The following is an 18610-nucleotide window of genomic DNA, read 5'->3' on the forward strand; positions in this document are numbered from 1 at the left end:
TAAAAACAACTGTTTTTGCCACACCACAGATGGCAAATGTTGGTCACAACTTCTATCATCACAACTAGTTAAAAATTAAAGTGCTTTTATATCTGAACAGCTAATAACAAACAAGCCCTTCTTATATGCACACTGCAGTGAAAACCTGGGGACAAGTGTCAGAGGAAGGCATTCATTGACTTTTCTATATCTGCAGAACACAATGCAATGCTGAATGTTACCATTCTCCCAAGGCAACTGCATGACAGGCACGACTGATCCCACAACCAAGGTCACTGCACCGGCACAGGAATTCACCAGCATAGCTTAAGACAGAGGTGAGTAGCCCATTTGTTTATTCCCTCTCTGATCTTTTAGCAGCAAGCATGGTCTAAGCTTTTCTTTTGTAGATGTAGTAGAAAAATTAACCTTCAGAGCTACAATTGGAATAAAGCTCCGCCCTGCAGCAAAGATAATATGGAAGGGGCAGAGGACAACAAGTGGTCTCCCTTGATCTACATAGTAAAGCACAAGAATGTCCAATTGCACGAGTGAAATATCACAAACAAGGAAAGGAGCATCCAAATCACAAGCAATTTGTTTTCAGTGTCACAATTCACAGTCTGCTGTTTTCTCTTGAATATATGCAGCTGCTACTAGGAGAAAGAATGTGCAACAGCTTGTGACTATGCATCTGGAATCCAGGAGAATGGGATGAGGATAGTAGAACTGTAAAAACCCAGTCTTACTTCACACCCTGTTAGAAAAGATGATCACACTTCTGTCAGCATTTTCTTCCCTTTGTAGCCCTGGCTGCGGGTTGGAATGAAGTTGGGATATTTCATAGAGTCTAAATCTTCTGCCTCCAGAAATTCTGATTTACTGAGGGACTGATTGCTGTCCCCCTTTTTAGGTTCCAAGAAAGGAGATTGCTGCTGGCCACAGGTCACATGGGTGTACTGACAATGATCCTCCTGATCCGTCTCTCGGTGATAGAAGTAGTTGAAGTTGGACACAATGACAGGCACGGGCAGGGCTATGGTCAGCACACCAGCGATGGCGCACAGGGAGCCCACAATCTTGCCCCCAATTGTCATAGGGTACATGTCCCCATAGCCCACCGTGGTCATGGTCACTACAGCCCACCAGAAAGCATCTGGGATACTGGTGAACAAGGAATCTGTGTCATCTGTCTCAGCAAAGTACACAGCACTGGAGAAGAGGATCACCCCAATGAAAAGGAAAAAGATCAGGAGGCCCAGCTCCCGCATGCTGGCCTGGAGGGTTTTGCCCAAAATCTGCAGCCCCTTGGAGTGTCTGGAGAGCTTGAAGATCCTGAAGACCCTGACCAGGCGGATGACCCTGAGGATGGCCAGGGACATGGCTTGCTGCTGGCCTCCGTTGTTGCTGGTGGTCCTAGGCTGCTGTTTTTGCTGCTGCTCGTGAGCCAGCTCAGTGCCCAGGGTGATGAAGTAGGGGATGATGGCCACGATGTCGATGATGTTCATGATGTTGCGGGAGAACTCGGGTTTGCTGGGGCAGGCAAAGAAGCGCACCAGCAGCTCGAAGGAGAACCAGATGATGCACAGGGTCTCGATGAGGAAGAAGGGGTCCGTGAAGAAGGGGCTGGCACCAGAAAAGGAGTGCATTGGGGTTGGGGTGCCATTTGGCTGCTCAGGGAGTAAGAACAGCTGGTCCTCCCCATGTGCGCTCTCCGCAAAGCCCGGCTGTGTACCCTTGCTCTCCTGCCTGAACTCAGGCAGGGTCTCCAGACAGAAGATGACTATGGAGATGAGGATCACCAGCACCGAGACAATGGCGATAGCTCGGGCTGGCCCAGAGCTCTCTGGGTACTCGAAAAGGAGCCACACCTGCCGCTGGAAATGCTGCTGAGGCAGGGGCTTCTCCTCCTCCTGGATGAAGCCCTCATCCTCCCGGAAGCTCTCTATGGCCTCCTCACCCAGCTGGTAGAAGCGGATCTCCTCCATGAAGACATCCAGGGGCACATGGACTGGCCTGCGGAGCCGGCCCCCGGACTGATAGTAATAGAGGATGGCATCAAAGCTGGGTCGGTTCCGATCGAAGAAGTACTCATTGCGCAGCGGGTCGAAGAAGCGCATCCGGCGGCTCGGGTCCCCCAGCAGCGTGTCCGGAAACAGGGACAGGGTCCGCAGCTGGGTCTCAAAGCGCAGCCCAGAGATGTTGATCACTAGGCGCTCGCTGCTACAGCAACTGCTGCTGCTCCGTTCCTCCCCGGCTGTCTCTGCCTCTCTGCAGCCACCTCCAGCCCGGGACCCTGCAAAAGACAGTGGCTCCTCTGCCCTCATGCCAGCTGCCCCACCCAGCAAGGGAAGCCAAACCTGGTGGGGAGGCGACAGGCCAGTCCTTGCCCTGCTGTGCCCACTCTGCCCAGAGCAAGGTGCCCTCTCCTTCCACTCACTGGTGTGGCACTAGGGTCCAGGTCTGTCTGTCTGTCTCTCCCTTCCTCTGCACTCCCTGCTGGTCTGGACCTGTCTGTCCCTCTGCTGGGCTCCGGGTCTGTCTGTCCTCTCCCTCCCGCCGCGGGGGTCTGCGTCTGTCTGTCCCTCTCCTACCCCCACTGGGTTCTGGATCTGCCCCTCCTCCCCTGCGGGGGTCCGGCTCCGTGTGTCCCGCCCCGGCGGGGGCAGACGCTGGGGTCTGTCCGGCTCTCCCGCTTCCTCCGCCCTGCCCGCTCCGTCAGCGCTGCCGCCTGCCTGCTTCTCCCGGCTCCGCGGCTGTGCCCTCGCGCTCCCCGGGCGGCTCCAGATGTCCTTGGGCAGCGCCGGCTCCGCTCCGCCGCGTCTCCTGTTGCGCCTGCCGCGCCCCGGCGGCTCGGCTCCTCCGCACCGGCTGCGCCCCGCTCGCTCCTCCGCGCCGGGACCCGCCTCGGGTCCTCCCTCCTGCCTCGCCACCCCGCCCGCCCAGCCCGGGCCTGCCTCCGCCTGGCGCCCACACCCCTCCCACCCCGCCGGAGCGGGAGGCCGCACACCAGCAACGGGGTGGGGCGGGGGGGTCGGTGCGCGCGCTGCCCTCCCCCCGCCACAGTCCCCCAATCCCAGCGGATGCTGCACCTCCCCCACGCGAAGATGCTCCCAGCTCAGGGACCTGCTGGGAAGGGAGCGGCTCCCCCTCCTCGAAGCGGCGCAGCTTTGCTACCCTGGGCGAGGGACAGCAGACAAGGCAGCATGATGAGCGAGGGATGAGACCAAGGCGGCGTGGGTTGTGCGCCCTTCTTTGCTCTCTGATCTCGAGCATCTCGCTGCCTGGTTTTAAACAGCCTCGAGAGCATAGGCTGCACCTCCTGGCTTGAAGTGATTTCCATGATGCACATGGTTTACAGCTCTGGGCACCCCTACTAAAAATTGTTTTTATACCCCTGTTTGTGAGCCTCACTTTATCATCACACATACACTAGCAGATTTACCCTTAACTCAAGCAGGGTTTGTTTTTTAAGAAAAGCAAAATGTAGATGCTTTGTTGAAATTATTGTATATTTCAAAAAATAGTGTTATAGTGATCAAGTTAATGTTTATTTTGGATTTCGTAAAAAATGATTGTTAAAATTTGTCCATTATATTTGTAAATGGGAATTCCATCAAGTATATGTTTTCCTTTATCCCTATAAAACTCTTATCATTCACTATGTTTGCAACAAAAAAGGGCTATAGCCAATTTGGTTTCCAACAACATTTTCTTCTAGCTTCAAACTTTAAGCATTGATTTTGTGCACGTGCATGCCAAAACAGAGCACTACTCCAGATTTCTCCATTTTATCTCTTATATAAGATTTATTGAGAAGCAATCACAATCCTATTGCAGGTTCAGCCTATTGTTCTGGTTCATCTTGGTTCAGTCTCTTTTGACATTCACTAAAGTTATGTCTCTTTCAAGGACTCTACTTGATTTGGCAATTCTGTCCTGTTTCTGTTTGGTATTATGAGAAGCAATCCCATTCCAGGCATAAACCAATCCTGAGTTTCCTTTCAGTTAAGTTATAAGAGGAAGCTGTATAGCAAATTTGGTGGTCCTACCTCTTACCATCTAAAAGGCATTCTTGATCAAACAGACAAACCCTCTGAAATGTATAGCAGATGTATAAAAGAGTAAAATGTGTTACCCCTAGGAAACTAGCCTCATGAATTGAAATCTTCAGAGTCTACATGGAATCAGGAGGGTTCAGTAGGGGTAAGTGAGTGAAATGTTGTGTCCCATGTACTGCAGGAGATCACATTAGGTGATCTAATACTACCAGCCCCTTCTGGCTTTAGGATCTATTACCAGCGCCTACTGTCATTTCACCTCACTGTGGCTCAGTTTCTGCACCTGTAAAAGGAGGCTAATGCTCCTTCCCCTCCTTGCAAAGAAACATAAGATCAACTGAAGGGTGCTTTATCATTGCTAAGTATTAGATCCAGGCTTTCACAGGTGAAGCCTTTCTCACCAGAAAGGAGGTGAGAAACGGCCAGCGGTTAAAGTAATTTAAAATTTCTTACAGGTGCCAACCTATTGCAACTGGGGTCTCTGCCCACTCTTTAAATAACTCCCTGTTGGCATTTGCCACAGGTCAGCCAGCTCTGGCAAGAGCTGTGCATCAGGGCACACCCGCTTCCTGTCACCTCTGGAAACAGCTATTAAACTATCTTTACTTTGCACAGTCCCTTTTCCCTCTTCTTATATTCTGTGCTAAATCAGCAAGTTTGCTGCAGTAGGGGGTGTGCTTTTTGTTTTCTTCATGCAAATTATGCATTGCATTGCATCACTTAAAGTTTGCAGAAGACTAGATCTCTCTTTAAAAAACATTTAAATTGATAGTAAATTGCTTTCTACAATGAATCATTTTTCAAATCTATGAATGAATTATTCATTCACATGGTTACTTGAATCATCATCATTATGATTTATTCATGTCATTCCCTATTCAGAAATTATTTTTTAATTCTTTGGGAGAGATGGGTGGGCTCTTGAAGTTTGTAACTGGCTTCACAGCCTTTCACCTCTGAGGCTAGTGGATTGAATCAGACCTAGGTCAGTGGGGATTAAAAATTACTAGTACTGGGCAGCGTTTCAACAGTCTATCGTGGAAAGAGCTAATGGAGGTGCTAGTGGACAAGTATCTCACCCTTGAGACAACTTGAAAGTCTCAGAGGCCCTGATTTTTAATCCATCTGTTTCTATGTTTGACACAGGAATAGTTGGGGAGTGGGAGCAAAACTGGCTTTGAGCACCCCATATTGTGAGGGAACTCAACCTTGGCCTCAATTAGAACAGCATTCAGGTTACTGTCATTTAAGCTCTACCTGGTCTTCTGTAGACTTAGGCAAAGGAAAAATAGCCAACATACTGCTCTGGTAATATCCCCTCCTTCACAGTTCCAACTTCCAGCTCACAACTGACTGCTCCCCTTGACTACAGGTTGGAAGCGGGGTGCTGTGCCAGAAAGGGAGCCCTCTCCCATGGGAATAGTTTGAAGGGGTTTCTTCACTATGAAAGTGGCATAGGCAGACATTAGGACAAAGGAGAACTGGCCCTGCATAATCTAAATAATGAAGATAGAGACTGAAGTACGTTTTTCTCAACTCCAGTCGCTCTAGGTCTGGAGAAGCATGAAGAAGTTTGAAATCTATTGCCCTCGTTTCCTGTGGATAAAAAGCGATAACTCTCCAGGGTGGTGATTGTGGTAGCTTTTGCCAGCACCAAACTAATTTTTAATACTGCTTAAAAAAAAGTAAGTAGCCTTTAAGTAATCCAGAGAAGAAAAGCTAGCTGATGCAAGAGATTACAAAATACTATTAATTCTTACAATTGCTTTGGTCATAAACATATTTTAGGCTGCCAACTGATTGAAATGAAAGCTTGAAGAAGGAAAATAAGAGCATCAAAACCAATGTGTTTTATGTCCCCTTCCAGTTCTAGGATCCTGCATGTGTACTATTTACACGTGTACCAAATTGTCTGATGTGCAAAATCTAAAATAGATGATTAGGGGTGTGCCGCACAGATGTGCATGTCTGGTAAATTTTAGGTAACTTCCCGCTCCCCATCTCTCACCTATTCTTATAGGATCCACAGTAATGGATGTATGTTCCCTATAGCCCAATGAAGCAGGACAATGCTATTATTTCCATTTCACAGAGGGGCAACTGAGGCAGAGAGACCAAGGCCTTGTCTACACTACAGAGATGATCAAAGCTGCCACAGTCCATCTTCCGGGGGTCGCATTAGCAGATGTGGTGAAGACACGCTAATTCAAACTGAGAGGGTACTCCTGTCAGCGCCGGAAGCCCTGCTCTTACCAGGACCAAGGGAAGTCGAAGGGAAAGTGTGCTCCTGTCAACCTCCTGTTGTGTGGACAGTGTCAAAATGCGATTTAAGATACTTCAACTCCATATCTTAAGTCAACTTTCCCCTTTAGGATAGACCTGGGCCAACTGACTTACTCAAGATCACACAGGAAATCTGTAGTGTAGCAGGGACTTGACGTTGAGTCTCCAGCTATGAGAGGGGGAAAAAAATCATTCACATTTTCCAGACTGTGCTTTCAGATTGAAAATGTCATAGTATGAATGGATTTGGAGACCTAATTCCCATTAATTGTCACAGGAGTTGGGCATTGAGATTTCTTAGGCAGCTTTCAAAATCTCCATCAAGAACCTATATGTTGCTTACTTAGACCAAATTTCATCAGTTTCCTCTGATTCTGGTTGCCTGTTTTTGGGTGCTCAGCTTAAGACCCATTGGACTTGATTATCAGAGGCACTGAGCACCACAGCTCATATTGATGTCACCTGGATTTATGGGTGCTCAGCACCTTTTGAAAAGTCAGGCCCATGGTTTCTCAAACAGCACCCAAGAACTGGGTTCCCAAACTCAGAGACTACTTTGGAAAATTGTGCCCCCTTATAATTTATCTCTTGAAAGCCTCTTGCTACCTGATGGTTCCCTCTTTTCATTCTTTGTCCTCCTATCCCCTGTGGCTTCTCTGCCCCTTCCCTCTCCTCCTCCTCCCCCTCCGCAACTTTCCTCTTCTCATCTGTTTTGTTTTTTCTTCCTTCCTGCCTTCCCTTTCTTCTTTGAACTGCCCCCCTATGGGTATGTCTACACTGCATTCTTCTTTCGAGAGAGGAATGCAAATGCAGCCTAGTGAAATTGCAAATGAAGTGCGGATTTGAATTTCCCGCATTTCATTTGTGTAATGGCATCTGGGCTCTTTTTCGACATACCCTATTGTGAAAGAAAAAACACAGTCTAGACGGGGTTATTTTGAGAAAAACCCCTTCTTTTGAAATAACCTTTGAACTTCATTTTTAAGGAGTAAGGGTTATTTTGAAAGAAGGGTTTTTTCTTAAAATACCCCGTCTAGACTGAGTTTTTTCTTTTGAAATAGGGTATTTCGAAAAAGCGCCCGGATGCCATTATGCAAATGAAGTGCGGGAAATTAAAATCCACGCTTCATTTGCAATTTTGCTTGGCTGCCTTTGCATTCCTCTCTCAAAAGAGGAATGCAGTGTAGACATACCCTATGACAGTATTAAACTACCTCTCACAATTGCTGAACACAATTCTGGCCCATTAGCTTCCTCTCTGAACTGCAGATAGCTGTCTCCCAGAGTATCAAGTCCCCTACGTCCCTGCAACTGCTTCTGGAGCTGAGCTCATTTTAGCAAGGGCTGGAGGTGGCAGCTGGCTGCCTGAAGCTAAGAGAAGTTGGTGAAGACAGAGGAGGAAGTTATTGAGCAGCTAAAAAACAGCAGCTGAGTTTTAAAAATGGCTACCTGGAGCCCTAGGCAGGACTTGAAGCTCTCAGAAGAGCTCCCTGCCAACCCACGGCTGGTGGCAACTATGCATGCACACGTAGGGTGAAATTTACCCCCAAACAAAGCACGCACAACTAACTGTAGTCACTGTGGTCAATGGATACAGCTCCTTGCCATTTGACCTGTTCTAATCCTGCTCTGTATCAGGTGACTAGAGCCAGAGATGAAAAAAAAATTCTTACCAGCATTCATGTCTGCCCTACACTTAACACCATCTAAGCCCTGCTTTAAGACTTAACGCAAAGTGTAAGTGCATATAGTTTTGCTATTTTTCTGCACCAAGATTAAATTTACCCACAAGGACCTAAAACATTTCACATGGAAAATGAATCCAAATGGCCTAGGAAAGTAATAGCTATCAAAAAGTTTGCTAGCTGGGAAAATGGCCAGGTTAGAAAAAGGGTCATCACTTCAATTTATGCATAGAACGCATTTGCAAACAACTTGACCTCTCCCCATTTCCTAAGAGCCATCCATCCATCCATGGGACAGCTAAACTGGCTCATACTTTTAGCTGTAACCCCACCCACAAACACCAGTTCTCCAGTTTCCTCCCGAAAAGAGCTAAAGGATTCAGCCCTGTCCAATAATAAACCCCCTCCAGTCACTAGAAGACTAGCTTGAAATGGCACTGAAAACTAGTGGCCAGATTTCCCATTTTCTTATTTACTCCGTGACAGGGAGGGTGTAATATAACCATTCTGACCTACCTATTCCACATACCTAATGCAGACAGCAAGGAATTAGCCCTAGATTCCAGTTCTGATTCTGTCTGCTTCTCTATCTACATGTGATAGAGATTCTCTATCTGATTCTGTCTGCTTCTCTATCTCTATCTATAGCTATATCTGTATGTGTGTGAAAATCATATATGAAATTCTCAGTCAGTGCAGTTCCCAGTGCTAGAAACAGTGGATGGTGGTAAAAAACTACCCACGGGTATTTGATGGCCCTCTAAAAATACTTGCATAGCAATAGTCTGTAGTGCTCTGTTGCTATACAACACAGTTACTAAAACAAGAGAAAGATGTTTTTTTGTTTCCACTTTTTTTAAGCAAAGATGCTTATATGCAAAAAACAGAACCCTATGTCACTGCACCATTAAAAGTTTGGATTTTAATTTCAAAATAGTTAGAACATACAGAGAATAGTTTCTCCACAACAGCATGGTTTACAATGCAGTCTGTCATTACATTATACTTGAAACAGAAACTCAAAGCTGCAATATTAACTAACAACATATGTTGCAGACAACTGACAACAGCCTCGATCATCCCAGATTCATTCCCAGACCACCATCCCTTCTGTGCACTGAATGAGATAAGGACTGTAATAGAAAAATAGTGTGTGACTATGCACTTAAAGACTCAATCAGAATATATACATACAAGAGGGTAGGAAGAGGATGAGAGTGAAGGTTGCAAAGACAACTTTAATTTCTGGCACTTCCTAAACTTCTCTGTCATTGACATTAGAACCTTAATGTAGTTTCTTTGTATGTCATTTCCTATGTTTTTATAAAACTGAAAATGAAAATGAAAAGTCTGTGATGTGGAACCATATTGGCATCACACATGGATATGCCCCTTCCTTTTTAGTGTAAACTGATTTTTATTGAAAATATCCTGGGTTTTACAAAAAAAATTATTCCATTTTTTTCTGATTTCACTTTACTTTTCAGCTATATAAAAATAACTTGTTTTATTAGTGTGACGTAGTGGGGGTACCTTGCTGGGGCTGTGGACGACCTCTGCTGTCTGTAGCATGACCCAGCAGGGCAGGGGGTGAGTCATTATGCAGAGGGGGCTCCAAACCTGTCTGACCAGCTACCCCCCAGGGAGAGAAACAAAGGAAGATGGAATGCTGCCCCTGGCTGTGGGCAGGGCTGGAAGAGAGTTAGTTAGTTTCTGTTGGGGGATCATGGAGGAAGCAGCCTAGGCAACAGGCTGGAATTTAGGGGCCCAGTGTCACCCATCTCAAGGGGGGCTGAGGCATCCTAGGCCTGCCATGTAACCAGATTACATCTGTGCTGTGCTGTATCCTGGAGAGGCAATAAATTCCCTCTGTTCTACTGGCTGGTGGAGTCTGTTTGTGCCATTTCGGGGGTGCAGGAGAACCCCAATGCGCCATCACAATTAGGAAGATACAATACATTGCATAAGATACATGTAGGATAATACATTCGTTTGTGTGTATATGCAAAGGTACCTGTTGAAGTAAGGCTATGTACGGCTCTAGAGGATACACAATAAACAAACAGGCCTTCACGCACATTCTGTAATGTGCGTGTGAATCTGAATGCACTGATAAATCTCATGCCCTCCACGTTCACACTGCAAGCCATTAGTAGATAAAGTTAAGATTTGACATGCTAAAGTGGGAAGAAAACAAAATCTGAATCAAAATATGTTTCAGAACCAAAGGGAAGTATTTGAAAAAATGACAAAAACAATACGGGAGAAAAGGATGAAGTTTAGTGTAGGAGCTGCAAACTTGTGGCCCAGATATTAAATGTAAATCTATATAGCCTAATAGTTTAAGTCTACAACAGTAAACTGGTTATTCTAACAATGTCTTATTAGAAGATTAAAAATATATTGTTTTCTAAGGGGAAATTGTGCTTTGAGTTCTGCAGCAAACCACATGGAGGAACAATCAATAGCATTAGTCTTCAGCCACCTGTCTTCCTGTCCACAAAAACAAACCTTGATATTTACCCAGAAAAATTAAGTTTTTGTTCTGGTTTCCACCTGCTTGTGTTTTAATAAACACCAAATTCACAGAAAACACTAATAAAATAAAAACAAAAAAGCGCCCTATACATGAGTCATTAGCCAGTTTGAGTTCTTTGGATCTAGTGCAGAGGCCTCTTGCTTGCTTAGGTGCTAACAGTAACTGGTAGCAATAGAAGGCAGTTTTATTTTATGTGCACCTGCCACTAAAAGAGGATGGAAACACACATTTGGCCAGGTAGGTTTCACAGGTATTTGTTAGACAGCAAAGAAATGTTGAGATTCAATAATAATGGGTTAAATTCCAGGGCCTATAGAGAAATGTTCTGAGTATCTGGACCTTCTGTCCTACACCCTCACCCCTTTTCTGGTTCCTTTCCACTCCAATACCCTCTCTTTTTCAGCTCCTACCTCTGACCCCTCCACCCAATTTCTACTCCTATTGTCCCCAGTCATACCCTTCCCTACTCCTACCACTCTCAAATTACTACCCTATTCCTCAGTGTCTGCTCCTCCACTACTCCTCAACCACAGGATCCTGCCTTTCCTCCATCTCACTCTTCATCTTCCCTCATTCTCTGCTCCAAATCACTCGCCCCAATCCTGCCAACCCAAAGGTTCAAATATCATGAGACTGGCTCCCAAATCAGGAGGCTTTTATAACAAATATTCTCGCCTGTGTTTTGGTCTGTATTCTCCACCTGCAAGGCATGCGTGTCAGTTACAGGACTGTGAGCACTCGCAGACACACACAGTGAGGGACACAACGTCAGCCTGCACTACCGGTGCTTTTGCTGGAATTCACAGCTAAGAGAGTTTTTATTAAGTAGTGCCTGATACTGCAGAGAGCTGCCAGCTTCTCCCCAGACACCAAAATTCCAATTAATATATTGATGGGCCACCAGGTTATCAATTCATTTTGCACCCCATTGCCCCTCATCAAGTCCACCTTCGCCCTTGCTCCTCCTCACATCTGCTTGTTAAAATGAAAGTGTTTCATGCTCTGTTTATATTATATAAAGAAACAATCTAGGGTACCGCTTCAGAAGGTCACCTGTAAGAGAACAGCAGCATTATAGAATAGGGATGTCTCACATAGACTATAAAACATTGGTGCATTCCCCTCCTGACTTGGCTATCCTATAAAGACTTGAGATGTGGGGATTGCTTTACTCTTCTCAGTCTCCAGCAAATTCTTTGACTCGTTCTGCTAATCATTGGAAAATGAGGACAGCTTTTAAATTTGAAGTCGTCTGAACCACAAAGTGCGAACCCTGCAAAGTGGCCTGTGTGGGCAGGTCCTTTCTCCCCCAATGGCACCTGACCGAAAGGATTAGGACTTTGCATGAGTGGAAGGGAGAAAACTGTTAAGGATCATTTTGCAGGACAAGGCTGGACCATCTGCAGGAGAAAGGCATCCAAAAAAAGCAGCTCCATCTACTGCTGTTATGGTTTTTCACACCCTAAGAGCCACCATATACTTTGGCTATGTCTATACTGCAAGGTTTTTGAGAAAAAACAGCTGGTTTTGCGCAAAAACCCGTGAAGTGTCCACACCTCAAATGCACTTTTGTGCAAGTAAATCAAGAGTAAAACAGCAGAACAGAGGGATTTTTCCACTGTAGGTAAACATCCTTTTACAAGGCATAACTCCTGTTAGCGCTAAAAGGCAAGTGTGGATGCTCCAGAGGGGTTTCTTGTGCAAGAAATCCCTATGGGAAAAAGCACAAGTGCTCTCTTGCACAAAAGCGCATCACTTTTGCAATGTGCTTTGCAGGGACGGTCTGTAAGCCTAGGCAAACTAGGCGGTTGCCTAGGGTGCCGCTGGGTCAGGCGCCCAATGATGGCATCACGGGGCGCCCCGGCGCCTCGTGATTACGTCACAGCCATTGACGGTCATGCAGGCGGGGGCGCCAATCGCACCTTCGACCTGGGGCGTCAGCTGCCGCAGCCAGCCTCAGGCTGCTCCTGGTGCTTTGAGGTGTGGTTGTGCTCTTGTGCAAGAAGCATGTAGTGTAGATGGAGCCTTTCAGTCTAGTTTAGGATTAAGGGGTGAAGGGGGAAAGAAAGCAAATGCAATGTCTTAATGAAGAAGGAAAGCATGTTTATTTGCATAATAATTGGTTATAGCAATCCTAATATGTAATGAATATCTGACATTGCTCACTTTTAAAGGGGAAGTGCATAGAAAACAAAGGTATCACAATTTCATTGCCATATACTCCACAACTGCCCTTCAGATTCAGAATGCTAAAAGAATAAAATTAAACAGAGAGATTAATACAGCACTGAATGCTTTAGCTATCCAGTGTCTACATTTCACTATTATTGTTTTTTCCTGAGATGGGGTTTTTTTGGGGGGAGGGGAGGGGCGGAGAATCAGAGCTTTAAGGCATGGTCCAAAGGCTCTATAGCCATATTAACTTAAAGTTCATCTATTGCCTGCTTAATTTGAAAAAGTGGATCAGGTATAGTCTTTTGATAAAGTTCTCCAAGATTAGAGGATAGATACTCTACTCGCCAAAGCCCCTCTTATGCAGTGAGTGCTGCCAACAGCAGCTCTACAAATACCCACCTGAGACCTGCACCATTTGACACAATGAACAAAGCTTGCTGGCTGCTACTGAGAGAGGGTGTTTCTTTAGCGGTAAAAGCAAGAAAACTCTCTCTCTCTCTCCTCATTCTCCAGAAAGCATCAAACCCAGAGACTTGGTTTGGCACCTAATGCTGAGTGAAACCAAGTGATGAGCTCTTTGGTAGTGAATTCCACTCCATCCAGGACATTCTTCCTCTAAGAGATGTCTCCTCCATTTACATCCTATAAACTCCTCCTGGCTGCCAAACAAAGCATTAGCTGCACAGATGGGTCCGTAAGTAAAGAGGAACACCACCAAAAAGGGCATAAGACCAATTTTTTAAAACTCCATAAGAGATCCTTAAAGTAACCAGAGATAATCCAGCTATAATGTTCTTTAAAAGGGACAAAACACATCAATCAATTCAAATGAGATTTAACCTACTCCATTACAGTGGTTTCCAAGAATAATGTAATTTGTTTTCTTTGTAAAATAAATGATTTCCTGCTCGCCCTCCCGCCCAAAAAAGAAACACTGAAAAAGAGAGAGAGAGAGAGAGAGAGAATGGAAAATATCAGTTCATCTGAATGACAAACAAGGGCCTGGTACTGAAAAGACTTAATCACACGCATGGTTGCAGTATCTGTGCTTAAAGCCTCAGTCCTCTGCAAAGACGTATAGCAGGGGTGCCATTTCAGATTTGGTGGTGGCGGCATGACATGTGCATGCTGTGATGGGGGGGGGAGTGAGTATATGATGGGGAGCGGACTGAGGACAGAGGCTTCAGCATTGATACTGAGCATGCTCTGTACAAGCCAAGCACCAAATGGAGAGGGGAGAAGCAACGCCATGCACCCCCTCCACACACACACACACACACACACACACACACACACACACACACACACACATCATCTGTATCCTGGGGCTACCAAAGCACTGGAAAACTCTACTTTTTTGGCAAAAAACTTAGCAGTTAGCTGGCAGGAGCACTGTATCTAATTCCTATATACAAAAGAAAATTAAATAAATATTAGACTCGCTCGGCTCTAACAATAACATATTTTGACATCTTGTGGTAAAGTCACTTAATGGACACTAGTTAGCCTTAAATTTTTGAGACAGACCTCATCAGGACTCCTGGGCTCTATATAAGAACATCAGAATAGCTGTAGTGGGTCATACCTAAGGTCCTCTAGCCCTGTATCCTGTCATCCAATAGTGGCCAATGCCAGGTGCTTCAGAAGGAATAAACAGAGAGGCAATCATCATGATGCATCCCCTGTTGCCTATTCCCAGTTTCTGGCAAACAGAAGCTAGTGACACCACCCCTGCCCACTCTGGCTAGTAGCCACTGATGGGCCTAAACTCCTTGAACTTATTTTGTTCTTATTGGAACCTTGTTATAGTTTGGGGCTTTCCACCATCTCCTGGCAAAGAGTTCCACAAATTTATTGTGAAAAAAAAAATTTTGTTTGTTTTAAATCTTCTGCCTATAAATTTAATTGGGTGAGCTTTCTGTGCTATGTTAGAGAAGGAATAAATAACATTTCCTTATTCTATTTTTCCACAAGGTTCATGATTTTCTAGACATCTAACACATCCCCCCACCCTTTAGTCACTTCTTTTCCAAGCTGAAAAGTCCCAGTATTGTTAATGTACCCTCATATGGAAGCTGTTTCTTACCCCTAACCATTCCTGTTGCCCTTTTTGTGCCTTTTCCAAATTCAATATATCTATCTTTAGATGGGGTGACTAGATCTGCATAGAATATTCAAGATGTGGGTATATAATGACTTAATGTAGAGGCAATATGGCATTTTGTCTTATCTATTCCTTTCCTAATGATTCCCAATATTCTGTTAGCTTTTAATTTTTAGACTGCACTGCACATTGAGCAGGTGTTTTCAGGGAGCTATCCACAATGATTCCAAAATCTCTTTCTTGAGTGGTAACAGCTATATTGTACGGATAGTTAAGATTATGTTTTTCCATGCGCATTTCTTTGCACTTATCAAAAGTGAATTCCATCTGCCCTTGTGTTGCCCAATCACCCAGTTTTGTGAAATTCCTTTGTAACTTCCTGCAGTTTTGGATTAGTCCCTGTTCACCCCTTTTTCAAGAACACTTATAAGTTTCACAGCTGTGGTCCAAAAGCAAATCCCAGTAGCACAACACTCATTCCTACTCTTGCCCTTACCCCCAATCGTTTAAGTGTTTTCATGATGATCTAATGATCTGACAATGACATGAATGATCTGACAATGTTTTCATGATTATCTAATGATCCTTCAATGACATGAATGCCCAGCCTCTTGTTATTCTTAATCACATGCCTCCCTTCTTTTTATTACAAACTCCCCGCCCCAAAGGCAAAGCTGCAAGCAGCTCAAACTCTGTTGCATTTAAGACCTGCCTCTGGAGACAGGGCATGCAGCTTTAAGCAGACCTCAGTATGAAATCCAGGGGTTCCAACCTCCGGAAGGGGGGCTACTGCCCCCCTAACCCTACATAAATGGCACTTTTGCCCTATACCCATGCTTAACTCTATGAGCATGCATTGCTTCACTGCGCACAAGAGGAATACTCTTGTAGAAACAATTAAGCATGTAGATAAGTCTTTGCAGGACTGGGGCGTTAGGGCTAAAGTCCCAGTCCTATAACCACACACAATTAACTTCACTACAGGTAGTGTGTATAGTGCCACTGAGCTCAGTGAATCATGAATAAAATGAAGTTCATATGTAAGCATTTTGCACAATTAGAGCCTTGGGGAACAGAGCTCAACACCCATGAACAGCCCTACAACTGGGTGGGTGTATAAAATCCTGCAAGCATGAGAAATCTGATTGTAATAACAAAGGGTGTGGTCCTGCAAACAGGCATAAGGGTGACTGTTCATTGTGAGTAGTCCCACTAAAGTCAATGCAATTACACAAGTGAAGTTATTCAAATGCATAAATGTTTCAGAACTGAGTCCTGATCTTTGTGGAGCCATTCATTCTGAACAACCCTGCAAATGCCTGCTGCATACCATGGTGTTTTCGCAAAACATTTTGACAGAGAACCTGAGTTAACGTGATTTTTTATGACCATTTAATTAAAATGGTGGGCTGTATTTTTATTTGCTTTCTCAAGGCAGAATTTTTACTAGGAAATAACATTGTGATAAACATTACAATTATACAAATATCTGTCTTCTGGGAAAAAAATAAAGTTAAGATGTTCATATTTTCAATAGTGTGTCATTAAGTGGCTGTGTGATTAAATAATGCAGCTCTTCTGCCCCAGTTTTGATAAACTTTTTTTACAGTATGCCAAGACACTAAAAGAAATTAATATTTTATTGCTTTTTATGAAAAATGCATATCATCTCTCCCATAGCAAAGCTCTTTAGTGATACTTGAAACTGCTCCTACAAAGCAAATGAAATTTTGCCATTGACTTCAAGGTGAGTAGGATTAGGCCTTACTTTTGCAAAATGTAAAAAAGGGCTTTTTAATTCACAATCTTGCAGGTCTAAACATGGGGCCACTATCATGCCTTCATAATAAATAACAGGGATAACTAAACTTTAAAAACTAGTTTATAGAATACAATGTCACTACTCCATTAGTAAAAACAAGGAATGAAACCACCCCTGCTGTTGGGAATGATCTGAACATTATAAAAACAAAGTCAAGCTCGCCAGCTGATATAGCACTGTGCACAAAAAGATTTATGTAGGTTTAATTTATGCTGTCCATAAATTATGGCAACATAGGATATAGTGTTAGCGTAACTATAGCCATAGTATAACTAGCCAAACCTCTGTAACCACAGTAGTCATTTTTAAGTAACCGGAAAAACAGCACACCTACCTGAATAGAAAACTCAGGCATCTTTATTGAAGCTGTTGTAACTGCCATAACTCTACACATATCCTAAACTTTCCAAGCTTTTTAAAAGAAACAAAAAACAAACAAACAAACAAAAAGGTTTTAGCATTTTTCATAGGATCAGTACTTTAGCCAAGGAAAATTTAACTCACTTAGAAGTGGGCCAAATCCTCCAGATTTTATTCATTTGAATAGTCCCATTGAAATCATAAGAATGAAATTATACATATGGGAATGTACTAAGCCAGTGATACATATGTGAAAGAGTCCTTAACCTGATAAATGTGAAATTTTGATCAGACTTTTAGTACAGAAGATGCTTTGTACATATTCAAAGAAGAAAAAATAGATCCAATCAAGGAGAAATGCCATGAATATCATTTTAAATTCAGTAACATACCGGTTGAACCTCTCTGGTCTAGCAACATCTGTGGTCTGGCTGGACAACGGATAGTGCGGCAGCAGAGAGCCCAGCTGGCCAGGTTCAGAAGTTCAGCCCAACCTGAGCTGGCAGTGGGGAGTGCATCCCCAGTGAGGCTGGTACAGTGGGGAGCACGGCCCTGGCCAGGGCCAGTAGCCACGAGCACAGCCCCCCTGAGGCTGGCGAGGTAGGAACTGCAGTCCCGGTCAAGGCTGGCACAGTGCGATACACAGCCTCAGTCGGGGCTGGCGTAGTAGGGAAAGGTAGCCCCAGCCAGGGCTGGAGGCAGCAGGGCTAGCAGCTGGGTGCACAGCCTGTACCAGTGCCATGGGGGGCACAACCCCAGCCAGCATTGAAGGCAGCAGGGCCGACCTCTGTCCAGGGCAGGCGCGGTGGGGGGAACAGTCCCAGCCAGGGCTGGAGTCAGTGGCAGGGAGCACAGGCCCACCCTTTCACCTGTGTAGGGAGCCTTGACCTCCCTTTGTCCAGCAAACCGTGTGGTTCGGGACTATGCAGGTCCGTAGGGTACTGGACAAGGGAAGCTTGACTTGTATCATATTCCTCCACCTTTTTGCACAAAACCCCACTTTTGCACAAGATCCCTTCTTCCAATTTTTGAGGAAGAAGGGATCTTGCACAAAAGAGGGGTTTTGCTCAAAAAGGCCTTATCTACACAGTGCTTTTTTGCACAAAAATCTTGTCCACAAAAAGGATAGGAAGAGAATATGCAAATGAGAGCACAAGATATGCAAATTAGCACTCCATTTGCATTTCCTCTTCCGGAAAGTTCATTGTGTAGATGTAGCCCTACAGAATAGGAAGCGACTGACTAGGATGGAGTACTGCAGTGAAAGTTTAGGGAAAAAAATCACAATAAAGAATTTTCACCAAAATTCAGCACATTTCAGGATAACTGAAATGGAATTGTTTGGCTTGCCAGATCCTCAGCAGAACACTCTTGCACATTTCACTTCCTGTTTGAAGGGAAAAAGAGAAACTAATAAACGTCCTCTAGGCAGGTTGCCAGAGGTTAAGCTCTTCTCGGGATCTCTGCCTCCCTGTCCAGCCAGGTTGTCTGCATGTCAGGCTCTTATCAATTTCTAGGCATGCACAAAGTGAAATTGGCCTTTTCCATAGAAAAGGTTCAGTGTCACCAAACATTCCCTCTTCCTATTAGAAAACTTGAAGG

The 18610-nt window shown here is 44.7% G+C and overlaps 1 protein-coding gene and 1 long non-coding RNA gene across 2 annotated transcripts; both read right to left on the reverse strand.

Moving 5' to 3' along the window:
* Positions 1–306: 306 nt before the first annotated feature.
* LOC142818203 (shaker-related potassium channel tsha2-like) lies at positions 307–3339 on the reverse strand. Its single transcript, XM_075901768.1, has 2 exons — positions 3106–3339; positions 307–2275 (listed from the first exon to the last, which is right to left on the reverse strand). Exons 1-2 carry the CDS (start codon positions 3329–3331, stop codon positions 753–755), a joined length of 1749 nt encoding a protein of 582 aa, XP_075757883.1. The 5' UTR covers positions 3332–3339; the 3' UTR covers positions 307–752.
* Positions 3340–8910: 5571 nt separating this feature from the next.
* LOC142826744 (uncharacterized) lies at positions 8911–10063 on the reverse strand. The gene is made up of 2 exons (XR_012900978.1): positions 10023–10063; positions 8911–9141 (listed from the first exon to the last, which is right to left on the reverse strand). It is a non-coding gene; the product is annotated as an uncharacterized LOC142826744 (long non-coding RNA).
* Positions 10064–18610: the final 8547 nt, after the last annotated feature.

Source organism: Pelodiscus sinensis, chromosome 1 (assembly GCF_049634645.1).
Source record: "Pelodiscus sinensis isolate JC-2024 chromosome 1, ASM4963464v1, whole genome shotgun sequence".
In the NCBI taxonomy this organism is placed as follows: domain Eukaryota; kingdom Metazoa; phylum Chordata; order Testudines; family Trionychidae; genus Pelodiscus; species Pelodiscus sinensis.

Coding starts and splice junctions, on each gene's coding strand:
- LOC142818203 (XM_075901768.1), bottom strand. CDS start 3,331: ATGTGCATCATGGAAATCACTTCAAGCCAGGAGGTGCAGCCTATGCTC. Junction 2,276..3,105: donor AGCCGCTCCCTTCCCAGCAG/GTCCCTGAGCTG, acceptor TGTCTTTTGCAG/GGTCCCGGGCTGGAGGTGGC.